Source organism: Dama dama, chromosome 6, assembly GCF_033118175.1.
Source record: "Dama dama isolate Ldn47 chromosome 6, ASM3311817v1, whole genome shotgun sequence".
NCBI classification, from domain to species: Eukaryota; Metazoa; Chordata; class Mammalia; order Artiodactyla; family Cervidae; genus Dama; species Dama dama.
This window is the reverse complement of record NC_083686.1, coordinates 4,586,338-4,602,210: the sequence shown is the minus strand read 5'-3', so window position 1 is coordinate 4,602,210 and position 15,873 is coordinate 4,586,338. Positions and strand designations below refer to the sequence as shown.

Sequence of the window (15,873 nt, the reverse complement as noted above, 5' to 3'; positions counted from 1 at the left end):
GGCCCTGGTGCGGCTGCCCTGCTGCGTCGGGGTCTCTGCTCAGGTCTGGGGTCCGGGTGCTCACCCCTCCCTTGCTCTGTCCTGCAGTCTGTGCTGCGGGGACTGGGCTCCGTGGTGTCCGTGGAGGAGCGCTCGCTCACAGGGACCTGGGATGTGAGCGAGATGCATCGCTGGACCTGGAGCACGCGGTACCCTCCCCGCCACAGAGGTTCGGATGCCCTGGTCCTGGCCCCGCCCCAGGTCCCCACCCTCACTCCCAGCCAGACCCCAGCTCTGCCCCTGAGGCCTGTGTGACCTGGAGCTGGCCATCCTCCTTCTCTGGGTCTCAGCCTTCCTGAATCAGCCACAGAAGGTTATAGACTCTAGGCTTCAGGTCAGTCTCCACGTGCCAGAGCTCCACACAGGTTGTGTGTGTGCGTGTGTGCACTTGTGTGTCCAAGACCACAACCCTCTGAGGCCTTGAGTGAGCCTTGAGTGAGCCTTGAGTGAGCCTTGAGTGAGCCTTGAGTGAGCAAGGCCTTGAGTGAGCAAACTTTAGCTGCACCCTCAGATGTTCTGACAATTTCCCTGCTGTGCATTACACTGCACACACACAGACTGCTTCTTGCCTGGAAATCTTTGCCTCTGCTGTTCCTTCTGCCTGGAAAGCACTTGTCCCCTTTCTGGGCCTCCCCTGACTCTCCCCCAGTCAGGACTGAGTCAGGAGCCTCCCTTGCTCTCCCCCTCCCTCAGTGAGCTCTGTCCCATTTATCTCCTTTTTTGGCTCCTGCACACAGCTTGGTCTGGCTGCATAAGGAGGCACTTAGTCAAAGCATGATAGACAGATGGATGAAGGATGGTTTGATAGAAAAAAAAAAAGATGGAAGGAAGGAAGAAAAGTAGATGGATGATGGACAGCTCAATGGTTGAGTGACAGATGGATGGAAAGATGAAGGAAGGAAGGAAGGAAAGAGGATGAGTGAAGGATGAATGAAAGGAAGGAAAGTGGTCGGAACATGGACTGTGTTGCTGGAGGTTGAACAGATGGATCGGAGGATGCAGGATGGAGGGCAGTATGAAAGGATGGAAGAGTGTGTGGTGGATGATTGGATGTTTGTATGGATGGATGGATAGAGAGATGGATGCAGGAGCAAGTTTCACTCCAAGGAGGAAGCCTAAAGCCCAGGGTGTGTCTGAGGACAGCCCACTGAGATCAAGGGCAGGACCCCCTCATGGCCTCAGTGAGAGGACTCTTAGGCACATATACGGGGCCACAACCCACGGAGAAACAAGACCAAGCAGGCCGAAGCCCCCTGCACACGCCTTGACTGTGCTGGGCCCTCAGGGGAGGCCGGAAATGAAAGAGGCCGCTCAGCAGTGCAGTCCTGTCAAGAGGGGGCAGCTGAGGGCTGTGATCACAGTGGGAGCCACAGACGCAGCAGGCGCCGTGTTGCCAGGGGGATGCTGGGAGGAGGGGGCCTCGGGAAGCAGGTGGTCCAGGGGCCGTGCTGGACAGACCCTCTCTGCTCCCAGGCAGCTCCAGTCATCCATCGCCACCTCCAGGAGGCCCCGAGGTCACCATCTACCCGAAGGAGATCCGCACGTTCTTCATTCACTTTCAAGAGCAGTGAGTCCTTGGCAAATTCTTGGTCTCAGGACACAGAAAAGCAGCCTAGAGGGTGAGGGGAACAGCTGCCAAGCTGGTGTGCTAACGGCAGGAAATGGATGGATGGGGCTGTTCTGACTTCTTAAATAAAATCGCAGTAAGGACCTGTGTCTTCCCCTGCCCACTGGAGCCGGCCCTCTCTCTCCTCTCCTGTCACAGACGGTAGCTTCACACATGCTCACCCTCCTGCTTCACCTGCAAGAGTCAAAGCCAGGTGTTCTCCCAAAGACAGAAGGAATAATCCCCAGGGATACCAGAATGCATCTGCCCGCATCCTGCCAGAGATCAGCAAGTCCCCCAGGGTTAGCAGTGGCCGTGCTGTGTCCTGGGTACCTACATGGGCTCATCCCAGGGTGGAGACGCCCCTGCTGTGGAGGGCTATGCCTAAGATATACGGGAGGGAGCTACTGACCAGGATGTGTGATGCCAAGCTCTGTGTCCAATCTCAGACTCTTGCCCTGGCCCCTGGGCACACCTGCCCTACAGGAAGTTCCTACAGCTCAGGTCAAAAGATGGAAGGAAACCATGTAGCAAGTGAAACACGGAAGACCCGGGGTAAGGATTATTAATATTAAAGATCCCACTGGTCTCATAATTTCTGGACCAAGAACAGCAGCCGCCTCAGAACTCTGGGCCCCCGGTGACCGTTATGAGACACATCAGGACATGGAGAGGTTCTGGAGCTGGGGGGGGGGGGGGGGGCTCTCCTGGAAGTGTTGGCACAAGAAGGGGAAAAGGAGAGATGTCAGGAGGAGATGACTGTATGGAAACGTGTGGATGCCATTCGGCTGTGTCCTCTGTGCCCAGGTTCCGCACTGGCGTCGCCCGCCTTAGTATAAAGCCCATTTTTTGCAAGACAAACTGAAGTGGTAGAGAGAAAGATTCACAAACGGTGGATGTTTGACTGCCCTGAAAATCGTCCTTCTCCCCAGTCACCAAACGCCCTCTGCTGGGAGCAGAGATGGCTGCACTCCCCTGCTCCCCAGGGATGCCCTATAGAGCTGCAAAAAGCCCTGGAAGCCAGTTCCAAGGAGGACAATAGAGATGCTCCCCATGTAATCTTGACAGATGAGTGGAGGACTGACCTGATTCCAGCTGCCTCACCCAATACGGGAACAACAACCTCCACTGTGGACACTAATGACCCTAATGTGCAGGAGTGGATGGACTTGAATACCCTGCCAGCCCCTCCCCCAGCCCCAGAGCAAGATTAGAGGGGAGGTGGCCAGGGAGAGGGACCAGGTGGAGTTATAAAGAGAGGAAGCCAGAGCAGAGAGAGGGAAAGAGCCTGCAAGACCCAGCCTCACCCTGGCTGTCCTCCCGCACGATGGCCCAGGACCAGCCATCTCCCCCACACCCTGTCCCCTCCAAACCTCCTCCAGGAAGGCCTCCAGGGTCCTCCAAGCACCTCCAGATCACCAGAGCAGATCGTCCTGTGGGCACAGCCACCACGGCCATGTCCTGTCTCCCCACGAGGACATCCTGGGGGCAGCACAACTCCTGTCCCCTCACCTCCCAGCACAGAGCCTGGCACAGAGTCAGAGTTCAGTGGCTGTTTACTGATCAAAACTTGAGAACAGGACGCAGAGCAGCCTTGCAGCCGGGGGTGGAGCGGACCTGCTGTGTATGAGGAGAATTATCTCTGCGGTCAGGCCCTGGTGGGAGGGCCCTGAGGGAGGCACTGACATCTCCAACAGCTTAGTATCCAAACCACCCTATGGACAGACCTACAAGTGCCCCCCCCATACAGGTCAGGAGCCGGGGGTCTCATCAGGCTGTCAGGAGGTGTGCACTGGCCTGCTCCGGGGGTGAGGGGCTGGCTCACACAGTGGATGGAGGTGGAATTGGGAGGAGCCACTGAGCTGAGCTTTATATGCCGTGCTGTGGGTATCACCCATGTTGTCCATGTTAGGAGGGGGCAGCCATGTCCATGACAGTTACATCCCTGGGTTCTTTCCCCCAAAGATCAGGAGCTCCTGCTTTGTTCCCAGTCCTGATCCAGCAGAGGACAGAGTGAGTGCATGAAGTCTGTCTGGTGGGTGAGAAGGGTGTGGGCCAAGCACACAGTTTAATACAGAATTGTATTCTTCAGTCAATGCTATGGAGGTGGGATGGGAGGCCCAGAGAAAGTCTCTCAGAGATGGGGAGAAATAAAGGAGGAATAGCAACCTGCCAGACAGAAAGTGGAGGAAGATGCTTCCCAGCAGAGGGAACAGCACATGCAAGGGCCTGACCTGGGAAAGGGCCCGACCTGCAGGGAGACCCTGACCCTGCAGCTGTGGTGCTGGGAGGACGGGGCTCCTTCCAGGCCAGGACACAGCAGAGGAAAAGGGTCGTGAGGGTTGGGGGGGGGGGGGCAGTGGACCTTCCAGCAGCGACAGGATGGACTGAGCAGAAGAGGGGGTGGGAGCTGAGGCCGGAAAGGCAGAGGGGACAAGTGATGGGTGATATAGTTGTAGGCTTCAGATCAGACTCCCAGCAGCAGACACGGGAGCTGAAAGGTTGGAAGCTGGAGGATGCCGGGCCCCTGCTGCTGGGGGAGACACTTGGCACTGGCTGCAGCCCCAGGCAGTCTGCCCATCAGGGCATTCTGAGCCCCCAGGCTGCTCACCCGACCTAGAGGACAGACAGCACTAATGTCACAAAGAATAGGTGGAAATGGTGCTGGTGGGTCCACCTTACAAGCTCCCACGCAGCACAGAGTAGGGTCAGGCTGTTCTTTCTCTGGAACACCCAGCCCAAGTCGTGCTTCACACTCTCATGAGGCGCTATGGCCCAGATCAGGAAGAGGTCACAGGCTGCACGCCCACATGTGACCCTGGGCACAAGCTTGCACTGCTCAGGGTCCTCAGGGACCACGTGTTCTTCTCACGGTGCTCGGGTTCAGTGTGGAGTTCACGGTGATTCTCCTTGGAGATGAACACATGTGCACCGGCCCTTTTGCTCGACAATTTGCTGCCAGGCACCAAGGTCATGGGTCCCAGAAACTCAAGTAGCCTCTTCCACTGGGCTACTGGGCATGACAGAGCCTGATCTAGAAAGAACCGCTCCTGTGCTGAAGCCTGTCCCTGCCAGGAAATGCTACCTTCTGTTGAAGGACAAGTGTGTTAGTTACTCAGTCATGTCTGACTCTTTGTGACCCCATGAACTAAAGCCCACCAGGGTCCCCTAGCTATGAAATTCTCCAGGGAAGAACAATGGGGTGCTTAGCCATTTCCTTCTTGAGGGGAATCTTCCCTACCCAGGGATCGAACCTAGGTCTCCTGAATTGTAGGCTATTCAGGTCTCCTGAATTTACCATCTGAACGACCTGCTGGTGAAGAACCTGCCTGCCAATGCCAGAGACGTAAGCGATTCAGGTTTGATCAATGGGTTGGAAAGATCCCCTGGTGGAAGGCATGGCAACACAGTCCAGTATTCTCACCTGGGGAATCCCGGGACAGAGGACCTGGAGTCCATAGGGTCCCAAAGAATCAGACACAAGTAAAACGATTTGGTAAGCACCCAGTGAAGGAGAGCGAGCCCCTGAGGCTGTCACAGAATCTGCCCTGAGCCTTATCTCTCCGGGGGCCTTCCGGTCTCCAGATCTGTGAGATGGGATGTGTCTGCTGGTTAAGACCCAAATGGGAGGAAAGTCCAGGTCAAGTCAGGTCAGGTGGGTACCAGGGAGGGGGATGATACAGGAAGGATAAAGACCTGCTTGGAGACCGTGTTCTTCAGATGTATTTGCTGGGGGAGGGGACAAGGTGGCCAAAAGGGAGAGTGAGTCTCAGGTCGGGCAGCCACAGAAAGAGCCGCTCAGGCATTTGGAGGTCAGACAGCAGAACCCACTCCCAGACCCCTGCTCTAAGTCAGGGTTACAGAGACCCCCAGGCAACACTCTGACCCCTGCAGGCTGCACCGCCGTGCCAGCCATCCTCCAGGAAGGAGACCCCGCTGTTGTCATCTCCCGTGAATTCCCTCTAAGGTCCCCAGCTCCTCTATGGGTCCCATTTTACAGATGGGCTGCTGAGTCCTAGAGGGTTCAGGCATCTTGCCAAGGTCACTATCCATGATCCAGACCTAATTCTGAAACTTTCAGGCCTTCTTGCTCCTACACTAACTGTGCGACCTGGGATAGTCAGGTCCTATTGTGAAAACCCCTTAAAAGAGAGATGACAACCACTATTGCAAGTCTCAGACTTGGGGTTTCATGTGAAGGAGAGTGTTCCTGGTGGTGGCAGGCCCCATACTGAGAGTTAGGATTTGCAGGACAGTGTGAAGGAGCCAGTCCAGCGGGTTGGGGGCAGGGATGGGTAAGATGCCCAGTGGGAAATACCGGAGAGGCCTAGGGAAGGGGCATGAGGACTGGGGTAAGGGGAGCCAGAGGGAAGCAGGCAGGCATCCCTGGGGAGGTGGTGTTTGGGGTTTGGCTAAAGGCAGATGGTCAGGAAACCCCAGATGGAGCAGAGTGCTGCAGGGCAGTGAGCTAGGGCCCCCGCCTGCACCACTCAGGTGACAGCCTCTGTGTGGGCGTCACTCCTGGTCTCCTTCCCGCTCTGTCCACCAAAGGGTGGTGGCCCCATCGGCTGGCAGGAGGTGGGTCCCGCAGGCAGGCAGACGTCCTCCAGCCCCTGTGCTGGCCGAGGAGATGGAGCCGCGGGACTGGCTGCCTCTGCTCTTGCGGTTGGGCCTGATGTGGCCCCTGGGGGCTCCTTCTGAGTCCCGACTGAGGGTATTCGTGGTTCCGCACAGCCACATGGACGTGGGCTGGCTGCACACTGTACAGGTAGGTGCCCCGAGTGACCCCTGCACACCTCTTGAAGCTGCGGCTCTTTTTCCTTCTGGACTCCAGAGTGGGTTTGTGTCCCAGGTCTCTGCCATCAGGGGTCTCGGCCTAGGGTCCATCACTACTCGGCTATGGACTGGCTGAGGACGGCTCTGGGGCCTCAGATGGTGACGAATCTGCCTGCAGTACAAGAGAACCAGGTTCGACCCCTGGGTCAGGTAGATATGCTGGAGAAGGAAATGGCAATGCACTCCAGTATTCTTGCCTGGAAAATTCCATGGACAGAGGAGCCTGGCGGGATATCCTCCAAGGGGTCACAAATAGTTGGACCCAAATGAGCAACTAACATGTACTGGCTCTGGACAGGGGTGAGAATGTGTCCCCAGCTGCAATGGATGGAAAGGGTTCCTCGAATAATTGTTGAGTGAGTGAATGAGTGCACCAGCGCCGAGGGAAAGACTGATTTCCATAAGTTTCTGGTGCAGGAAACTGAATGATTACCCAGGTCTGTGCAAGCTCTTTCTGGAAGGAGGTAGAAAATAAATGAATAGAACCACTCTGTGATCATGGATACAATAGTTTCCACGAGACGTTAATAAGTGAGTCGCTCACTTTAAAGGGAGTCGGGCAGCAAGAGGCCCTGAGGCTGAGTGTTGAGTCTGGTCCCGGCTCACTGGGCAGCCTCTGTGGGTGGTCACCCACCTGCGTGTGGAACTGCTGACGTGTGGGAAGCAGGCTCGTCACCCCCAGTTGACAGAAGGGACACTGAGGCCCAGGGTGGGGTGCTGCCCAAGTCAGCAGACATTGCCGCCTTGCCTGCTAACACCCTGCCCAGGGCTCCTTGCATTCCTTTATCAGCATCCAGGCACCACGGTGAGCCAGCCTGACCCAGATGGGAGCAGGTTCAGCTCCATCCTGAGGGCTCCCAGCCTTGGGGGGAGGAGATAGATCCAGAGAGACGACTCGCGGGGTCAGCTCCTCTCAGCCTCAGCCCTTGATACACACTTCCCCATCGCTTCATCCCAAGAAGGCCCATTGGGGTCCCTGGACCTCAATCCAGGGGCCCTGTTGTCAACTGGTCTGTCCTCCAAGGCAGGAGCGGTCAGCTCACCCCACTGGGCTGGCACATCCCTCTGTCACATAGAGTGTCCGTCTCCTCATGACTCTCCTCAGGGGCAGGCTCCCATCTAAGGGGGTCCGCCCGGGTCCTTCTCTCAGTGCAGGGCTCACCGCCTGTCCAGCAGAGAGTGGACACCAGGCTCCGTTGTTTGAGGAGGAGGGGGAGGCTAGGGCAGGGCCTGGGGCAGGCTTGGCAGGAGCGCCAGTGACCCCCAGACACCATGTCTCCCTGCACTTTCCTCCTCGGTCCCTGGTCCATGCCCTCTGGTTTCCCCCACGGGGATGGAGTGATGGTCTCTCCCCCTCCCCACCCCAGGAGAGCATGCAGGCTTATGTCACCAACGTCTACAACACCGTGGTGGAGGAGCTGACCCTTGAGAAGAAGCGCAGGTTCATCGCTGTGGAGCAGGAGTATCTCCGGCTCTGGTGGGATGGCGTCGCCTCGGATGAGCAGAAAGGCCAGGTAACGCTGCCCTCAGGGGGTCCTCACCAGGCAGCTGAGAGCAGATGCCCTGGGGGTCCTGGGAACGACCCTTCAGGAAGCTCCTGGGTTGTGCTCTGTGTGGCCAGGGCAGGGCTGCATAAACCAGGGGGCCCCAACCCGGCTGAGCTGTGCCCAGGGTCCGTTTAGCACAGTTTTGTGGTCAGCCCCACGCCCAGGGGACAGGGTTGTGTTTGATCGTGCCTTTATGGTTCCTCCTGAATAACTGCAGCTCTGGCAGCCCAGCCGGGCACTCAGCTGGTGAGAATGAGGTCCCCTCTGACCCTGGGCAATCCGGGGTGACCTGTGTCCACACCTTCTGACTTCATTTGTCGATCTGCATTGACCCATGGGCCCCAGAGCCCAGGACCAGCCAGGGTGCAGGAGGCCCTGTGGATTAACCTCCGGGGCTGATTAACTCCATGTCCAGGGGGTCAGAGGCCCTGGTCCATGGAGGGGCAGCCTGGGGCCAGGGCCTCCCCTCGTTCCCCGTGGGATCACAGGTGGGGCTGCCTCTTCAGCTGCAGGTCCCACATATGGAAACAGAGTGGCCTTCCTCCTCAGAGAGGCTGTGCCCAGAATGTGCCCATGGTGTGAGCACCCAGGGTGCCTCAGGGGCATGGGCCCCTCCAGGCATCACCTGCCCTCAGAACAGTCACCAATGGTGAAACTCAGAGGCTCAGCCACCTGCTCAAGGCAGAGAGCTCAGACGGTGAAGCTGGGTGTCCGCCAGGCCCCCACAGGGGATGCGAACCTGCAGCCTGTGGAGCCGAGAGGACGAGACTCCCATCTGATGGGCTCTGCCGCGTGCCGGGTGCTGGGCTCAGGTCTGTACAGGTTACTCTACTGACTCCTCCCACAACCCACACGGTGAGGACACTGATCCTACTGCACAGAGCTAGTCCGGGTTCAGAGAGGGCAGGCAACTGGCTGAAGGTCACACAGCTTATAGCTGACAGCTGGGTTCTGGGTCACTATTGTGAATCAAAGCACAGCTCTCTGGGTGTCCACTGGGCAGTTCTTCCTTCTTTACATGGACATCTCCAGACCCAAGTCACTTAACCCTACTCCCACAGTAAAGTTTTCGCTGGCTAAGATCTAGAGAGGCAACTCAATAGTACGTCCCTGGAAACTAGCAATTTTCCCTGAGTTGTTTGGGCTGAATCCCAGAGTCTGAATGGTGCCCAACATGAAGCAGGTGCAAATTTGAAACAATACACGGTAGATGTCATTCCACGTACTTTCAGATCAAATCAAAACCACAGTCTCCCAGGAGCATGATGTGCTCAGTGTCACAGCCCTTGACTGTATTTATGTTTCCATTTTTCCCTTCTTTCATGGATATATTTTATCGTCCACACCATGAGATTTACAAGATCTAAGTTCCCTAGTCAATGTAGAAATGAAAGTCGCTCCGTCGTGTCCCACTCTTTGTGACCCCATGGACTGTAGCCTGCAAGTCTTCTCTGTACGTGGAATTCCCCAGGAAAGAATACTGGAGTGGATAGCCAATCCCTTCCCCAGGGTATATTCCTGACCCAGGGATCAAACCCGAGTCTCCTGCATTGTAGGCAGATTCCACACCATCTGAGACACCAGGGAAGCCCAAGAAGGGATCAAACTCACATCCTTGGCACTGAAAGTGTACCCTACACACTGAATTCCCAGGAAATTTCCTTCATTTGTTTATTCAAAAATATTTGTTAGGCAGGCACATGTGAAATGCAATTTGAAGAGCATTCAGCAAAACTATGAGGCTGAAATCATCAAAATTATGAAAGAGGAATGTTCAGGAAGCATTGGATATTAGAGGATGCACTCCAGTATTCCTGCCTGGAGAAGCTCATGAACAGAGGAGCCCGGTGGGTCACAATCCATGGAGTCGCAAAGAGGAGGACATTCCAAGAAACTGAGCATGAACACATGCACTTGTTACTAATGTGAAATAGCCTGAGTTTTGATCATTACCTAGCAGTTGTAATGATCTTGTCTCTCAAAAATGACCTGAACTATTCAGATAAAGCCATGCAGTTGCTAACTTGTACTTTCAAATAGTTTCGGAAAAGCATGATGTGTGTAATGACTTTGGGGAGTGTGAAGAGAAATAGGTAAAGAATATTAGCAATGAGATAATCTAGAGAAGGATTCATGGGAGCTTTTTGGTACAGCTTCTGTAATTTTTCCATAATTTTGGCATCGTTCAAAAGCAAAAGTTGTTGGGGCATTCAACCCATTTACATTTAAGGTAATTATTGATAAGTATGATCCTGTTGCCATTAACTTTATTGTTTTGGGTTTGAGTTTATACATCCTTTCTATGTTTCCTGTCTAGAGAAGATCCTTTATCATTTGTTAGAGAGCTGGTTTTGTGGTGCTGAATTCTTTCAGCTTTTGCTTGTCTGTAAAGCTTTTGGTTTCTCCTTCATATTTGAATGAGATCCTTGCTGGGTACAGTAATCTGAGCTGTAGATTATTTTCTTTCATCACTTTAAGTATGTTCTGCCATTCCCTTTTGGCCTGAAGAGTTTCTATTGAAAGATCAGCTGTTATCCTTATGAGAATCCCCTTGTGTGTTATTTGTTGTTTTTCCCTTGCTACATTTTATATTTGTTCTTTGTGTTTGATCATTGTTAATTTGATTAATATGTGTCTTGGGGTGTTTCCCCTTGGGTTGATCCTGTTTGGGACTCTCTGGGTTTCTTGGACTTGGGTGATTATTTCCTTCCCCATTTTAGGGAAGTTTTCAACTATTATCTCCTCAAATATTTTTTCATGGCCTTTCTTTTTGTCTTCTTCTTCTGGGACTCCTATAATTCGAATGTTGGGGCATTTAACATTGTCCCAGAGGTCTCTGAGGTTGTCCTCATTTCTTTTAATTCTTTTTTCTTTTTTCCTCTCTGTTTCATTTATTTCTACCATTCTATCTTCCACCTCACTTATCCTATCTTCTGCCTCTGTTATTCTACTGTTGGTTCCCTCCAGAGTGTTTTTGATCTCATTTATTGCATTATTCATTATATATTGACTATTATTTCTTCTAGGTCCTTATTAAACCGTTCTTGCATCTTCTCGATCCTTGTCTGTAGGATATTTATCTGTAACTCCAATTTGCTTTCAAGATTTTGGGTCACTTTCACTATCATTATTCGGAATTCTTTATCAGGTAGATTCCCTGTCTCTTCCTCATCTGTTTGGTTTGGTGAGCATTCATTCTGTTCCTTACCTGCTGGGTATTTCTCTGCCTTTTCATCTTGTTTATGTTGCTGTGTTTAGGGTGACCTTTCCTTATTCTGGCAGTTTGTGTTTCCTCTTTATTGTGGAGGTTCCTCACTGTGGGTGGGGTTGGACAGGTGGCTTGTCAAGGTTTTCTGATTAGGGAAGCTTGTGTCAGTGTTCTGGTGGGTGGAGCTAGATTTCTTCTCTCTGGAGTGCAATGAAGTGTCCAGTAATAAGTTTTGAGATGTCAGTGGGTTTGGTGTGGCTTTGATCAGTCCCAACCAAAAGACAAAGACTGGCTGAATGGATACAAAAACAAGACCCCTATATATGTTGTCTACAAAAGACCCACCTTGAAACAAGGGACACATACAGACTGAAAGTGAAGGGCTGGAAAAAGATATTCCATGCAAATAGAGACTAAAAGAAAACAGAAGTAACAATACTTATATCAGATAAAATAGATTTTTAAACAAAGGCTGTGAAAAGAGATAAAGATGGACACTACATAATGATCAAAGGATCAATCCAAGAAGAAGATACAACAATTATAAATATATATGCACACAACATAGGAGCACCACAATATGTAAGACAAATGCTAACAAGTATGAAAGGAGAAATTAACAATAACATAATAATAGTGGGAGACTTTAATACTCCACTCACACCTATGGATAGATCAACTAAACAGAAAATTAACAAGGAAACACAAACTTTAAATGATACAATAGACCAGTTAGACTTAATTCATATCTACAGGACAGTTCACCCCAAAACAATGAATTTCACCTTTTTCTCAAGCGCACATGGAACCTTCTCCAGGATAGATCACATCCTGGGCCATAAATCTAGCCTTGGTAAATTCAAAAAATTGAAATCATTCTAAGCATCTTTTCTGACCACAATGCGGTAAGATTAGATGTCAATTACAGGAGAAAAACTATTAAAATTCCAAAATATGGAGGCTGAACAACACACTGCTGAACAACCAACAAATCACAGAAGAAATCAAAAAAGAAATCAAAATATGCATAGAAACGAATGAAAATGAAAACATAACAACCCAAAACCTATGGGACACTGTAAAAGCAGTGCTAAAGGGAAGGTTCATAGCATTACAGGCTTACCTCAAGAAACAAGAAAAAAGCCAAATAAATAACCTAACTCTACACCTAAAGCAACTTGAAAAGGAAGAAATTATGAACCCCAGGGTTAGTAGAAGGAAAAAAATCTTTAAAATTAGAGCAGAAATAAATGCAACAGAAGCAAAAGAGGCCATAGCAAAAATTAACAAAACCAAAACCTGGTTCTTTGAGAAGGTAAATAAAACTGACAAACCATTAGCCAGACTCATCAAGATGCAAAGGGAGAAAAATCAAATCAACAAAATTAGAAATGAAAATGGAGAGATCGCAACAGACAACAGAGAAATGCAAAGGATCATAAGAGACTATTATCAGCATCTACATGCAAACAAAATGGACAACTTGAAAGAAATGGACAAATTCTTAGAAAAGTAAAACTTTCCAAAACTGAACCAGGAAGAAATAGAAAATCTCAACAGACCCATCACAAGCATGAAAATTGAAATTGTAATCAGAATCTTCCAACAAACAAAAGCCCAGGACCAGATGGCTTCACAGCTGAATTCTGCCAAAAATTTAGAAAAGAGCTAACACCTCTCCTACTCAAACTCTTCCAGAAAATTGCAGAAGAAGGTAAACTTCCAAACTCATTCTATGAGGCCACCATCACCTTAATACCAACACCTGACAAAGATGCCACAGAAAAAGAAATCTATAGGCCAATATCACTGATGAAAATACATGCAAAAATCCTTAACAAAATTCTAGCAAACAGAATCCAACAACATATTAAAAAGATCATACATCATGACCAAGTGGGTTTTATCCCAGGGATGCAAGGATTCTTCAATATCCACAAATCAATCAATGTAATACACCACATTAACAAATTGAAAAATAAAAACCATATGATTATCTCAGTAGATGCAGAGAAAGCCTTTGACAAAATTCAACATCCATTTATGATAAAAAAAAAAAAAACCGTCCAGAAAGCAGGAATAGAAGGACCATACCCCAACATAATAAAAGCTATATATGACAAACCCTCAGCAAACATTATCCTCAGTGGTGAAAAATTGAAAACATTTCCCCTAAAGTCAGGAACAAGATAAGGGTGCCCACTCTCACCACTACTATTCAATATAGTTTTGGAAGGTTTGGCCACAACAATCAGAGCAGAAAAAGAAATAAAATGAATACAGATTGGAAAAGAAGAAGTAAAACACTCACTGTTTGCAGATGACATGATCCTCTACATAGAAAACCCTAAAGACTCCACCAGAAAATTACTAGAGCTAATCAATGAATATAGTAGAGTTGCAGGATATAAAATTAACACACAGAAATCCCTTGCATTCCTATACACTAACAATGAGGAAACAGAAAGAGAAATTAAGGAAACAATTCCGTTCACCATTGCAATGAAAAGAATAAAATACTTACAAATAAATCTACCTAAAGAAACAAAAGACTTATATATAGAAAACTATAAAACACTGATGATAGAAATCAAAGAGGACACAAATAGATGGGAAAATATACCATGCGCATGGATTGGAAGAATCAATATGGTGAAAATGAGTATACTACCCAAAACAATCTATAGATTCAATGCAATCCCAATCAAGCTACCAATGGTATTTTTCAGAGAACTAGAACAAATAATTTCACAATTTGTATGGAAATACAAAAAACCTCGAATAGCCAAAGTAATCTTGAGAAAGAAGAATGGAACTGGAGGAATCAACCTGCCTGACTTCAGACTCTACTACAAAGCCACAGTCATCAAGACAGTGTGGTACTGGCACAAAGACAGAAATATAGATCAATGGAACCAAATAGAAAGTCCAGAGATAAATCCACGCACCTATGGACACCTTATCCTTGACAAAGACAGCAAGAATATGCAATGGAGAAAAGGCAATCTCTTTAACAAGTGGTGCTGGGAAAACTGGTCAACCACTTGTAAAAGAATGAACCTAGAACACTTTCTAACAGCATACACAAAAATAAACTCAAAATGGATTAAACATCTAAATGTAAGACCAGAAACTATAAAACTCCTATAGGAAAACATAGGCAAAACACTCTCTGACATAAACCACAGCAGGATCCTCTATGACCCACCTCCCAGAACATTGGAAATAAAAGCAAAAATAAACAAATGGGACCTAATTAAAATTAAAAGCTTCTGCACAACAAAGGAAACTATAAGCAAAGTGAAAAGACAACATTCAGCATGGGAGAAAATAATAGCAAATGAAGCAATGGACAAAGAATCAATCTCAAAAATATAGAAGCAACTCCTGCAGCTCAATTCTAGAGAAATAAAAGACCCAATCAAAAAGTGGGCCAAAGAAGTAGACAGATATTTCTCCAAAGAAGACATACAGATGGCTAACAAACACATGAAAAGATGCTCAACATCACTCATTATCAGAGAGATGCAAATCAAAACCACAATGAGGTACCATCTCACACCAGTCAGAATGGCTGCTATCCAAAAGTCTACAAACAATAAATGCTGGAGAGGGTGTGGAGAAAAGGGAACCCTCTTACACTGTTGGTGGGAATGCAAAGTAGTACAGCCACTATGGAGAACAGTGTGGAGATTCCTCAAAAAACTGGAAATAGAATTGCCATATGACCCAGCAATCCCACTACTGGGCATACACACTGAGGAAACAGAAATGAAAGAGACAAGTGTACCCCAATGTTCATCGCAGCACTGTTTATAATAGCCAGGACATGGAAGCAACCAAGATGCCCATCAGCAGATGAATGGATAAGAAAGCTGTGGTACATATACACCATGGAATATTACTCAGCCATTAAAAAGAATAGATTTGAATCAGTTCTAATGAGGTGGATGAAACTGGAGCCTATTATACAGAGTGAAGTAAGCCAGAAAGAAAAACACCAATACAGTATACTAATGCATATATATGGAATTTAGAAAGATGGTAACGATAACCCTGTATGTGAGACAGCAAGACAGACCCAGATGTATTGAACAGTCTTTTGGACTCTATGGGAGAGGGCGAGGGTGGGATGATATAGGAGAATGACATTGAAACATGTAAATTATCATATGTGAAACAAATCACTAGTCCAGGTTTGATGCATGATACAGGATGCTCGGGGCTGTTGCACTGGGATGACCCAGAGGGATGGGATGGTGAGGGAGTTGGGACGCCGGGTCAGGATGGGGAACACATGTACACCCATGGCAAATTCAAGTCAATGTATGGTGAAACCAATACAATGTCATAAAGTAAAATAAATAAATCATTTTAAAATAAAATAATAAAAAAATTTTAAAAAGCAAAAGTTGTGAACATATGTACCTATATATATGCCTGACGAAGCAGCAGCCAGGGCCAGGTGCTTTCTCAGAGCTGGACACAGTGCTGACCAGGACAGACAGTGTCCTGCTATTTGCAGAATAAATGAGGCTGAGGAGTTTGAAGGAAGGACCACAAGATGCTATAGGCATGTGCCCAGAAAATACAACTGGCTCAGCCCAGGGGATATAACCTGGTCTTTTCTGTCTGCC

At 49.0% G+C, this 15,873-nt stretch overlaps 1 protein-coding gene and 1 pseudogene across 2 annotated transcripts in view; both read left to right on the top strand.

The window, feature by feature from the left end:
- The window catches only part of LOC133058452 (epididymis-specific alpha-mannosidase-like), a 37,817-nt pseudogene extending 36,207 nt beyond the window's left edge, over positions 1-1,610 (top strand).
- A 4,665-nt stretch (positions 1,611-6,275) lies between these two features.
- The window catches only part of LOC133058451 (epididymis-specific alpha-mannosidase-like), a 31,836-nt gene continuing 22,238 nt past the window's right edge, over positions 6,276-15,873 (top strand). For both annotated transcript variants that reach the window (XM_061145150.1, XM_061145149.1), the window contains exons 1-2: positions 6,276-6,413; positions 7,849-7,995. In XM_061145150.1, coding sequence (XP_061001133.1) covers positions 6,276-6,413; positions 7,849-7,995 — 285 coding nt within the window. The remainder of the gene's footprint in view (positions 6,414-7,848; positions 7,996-15,873) is intronic.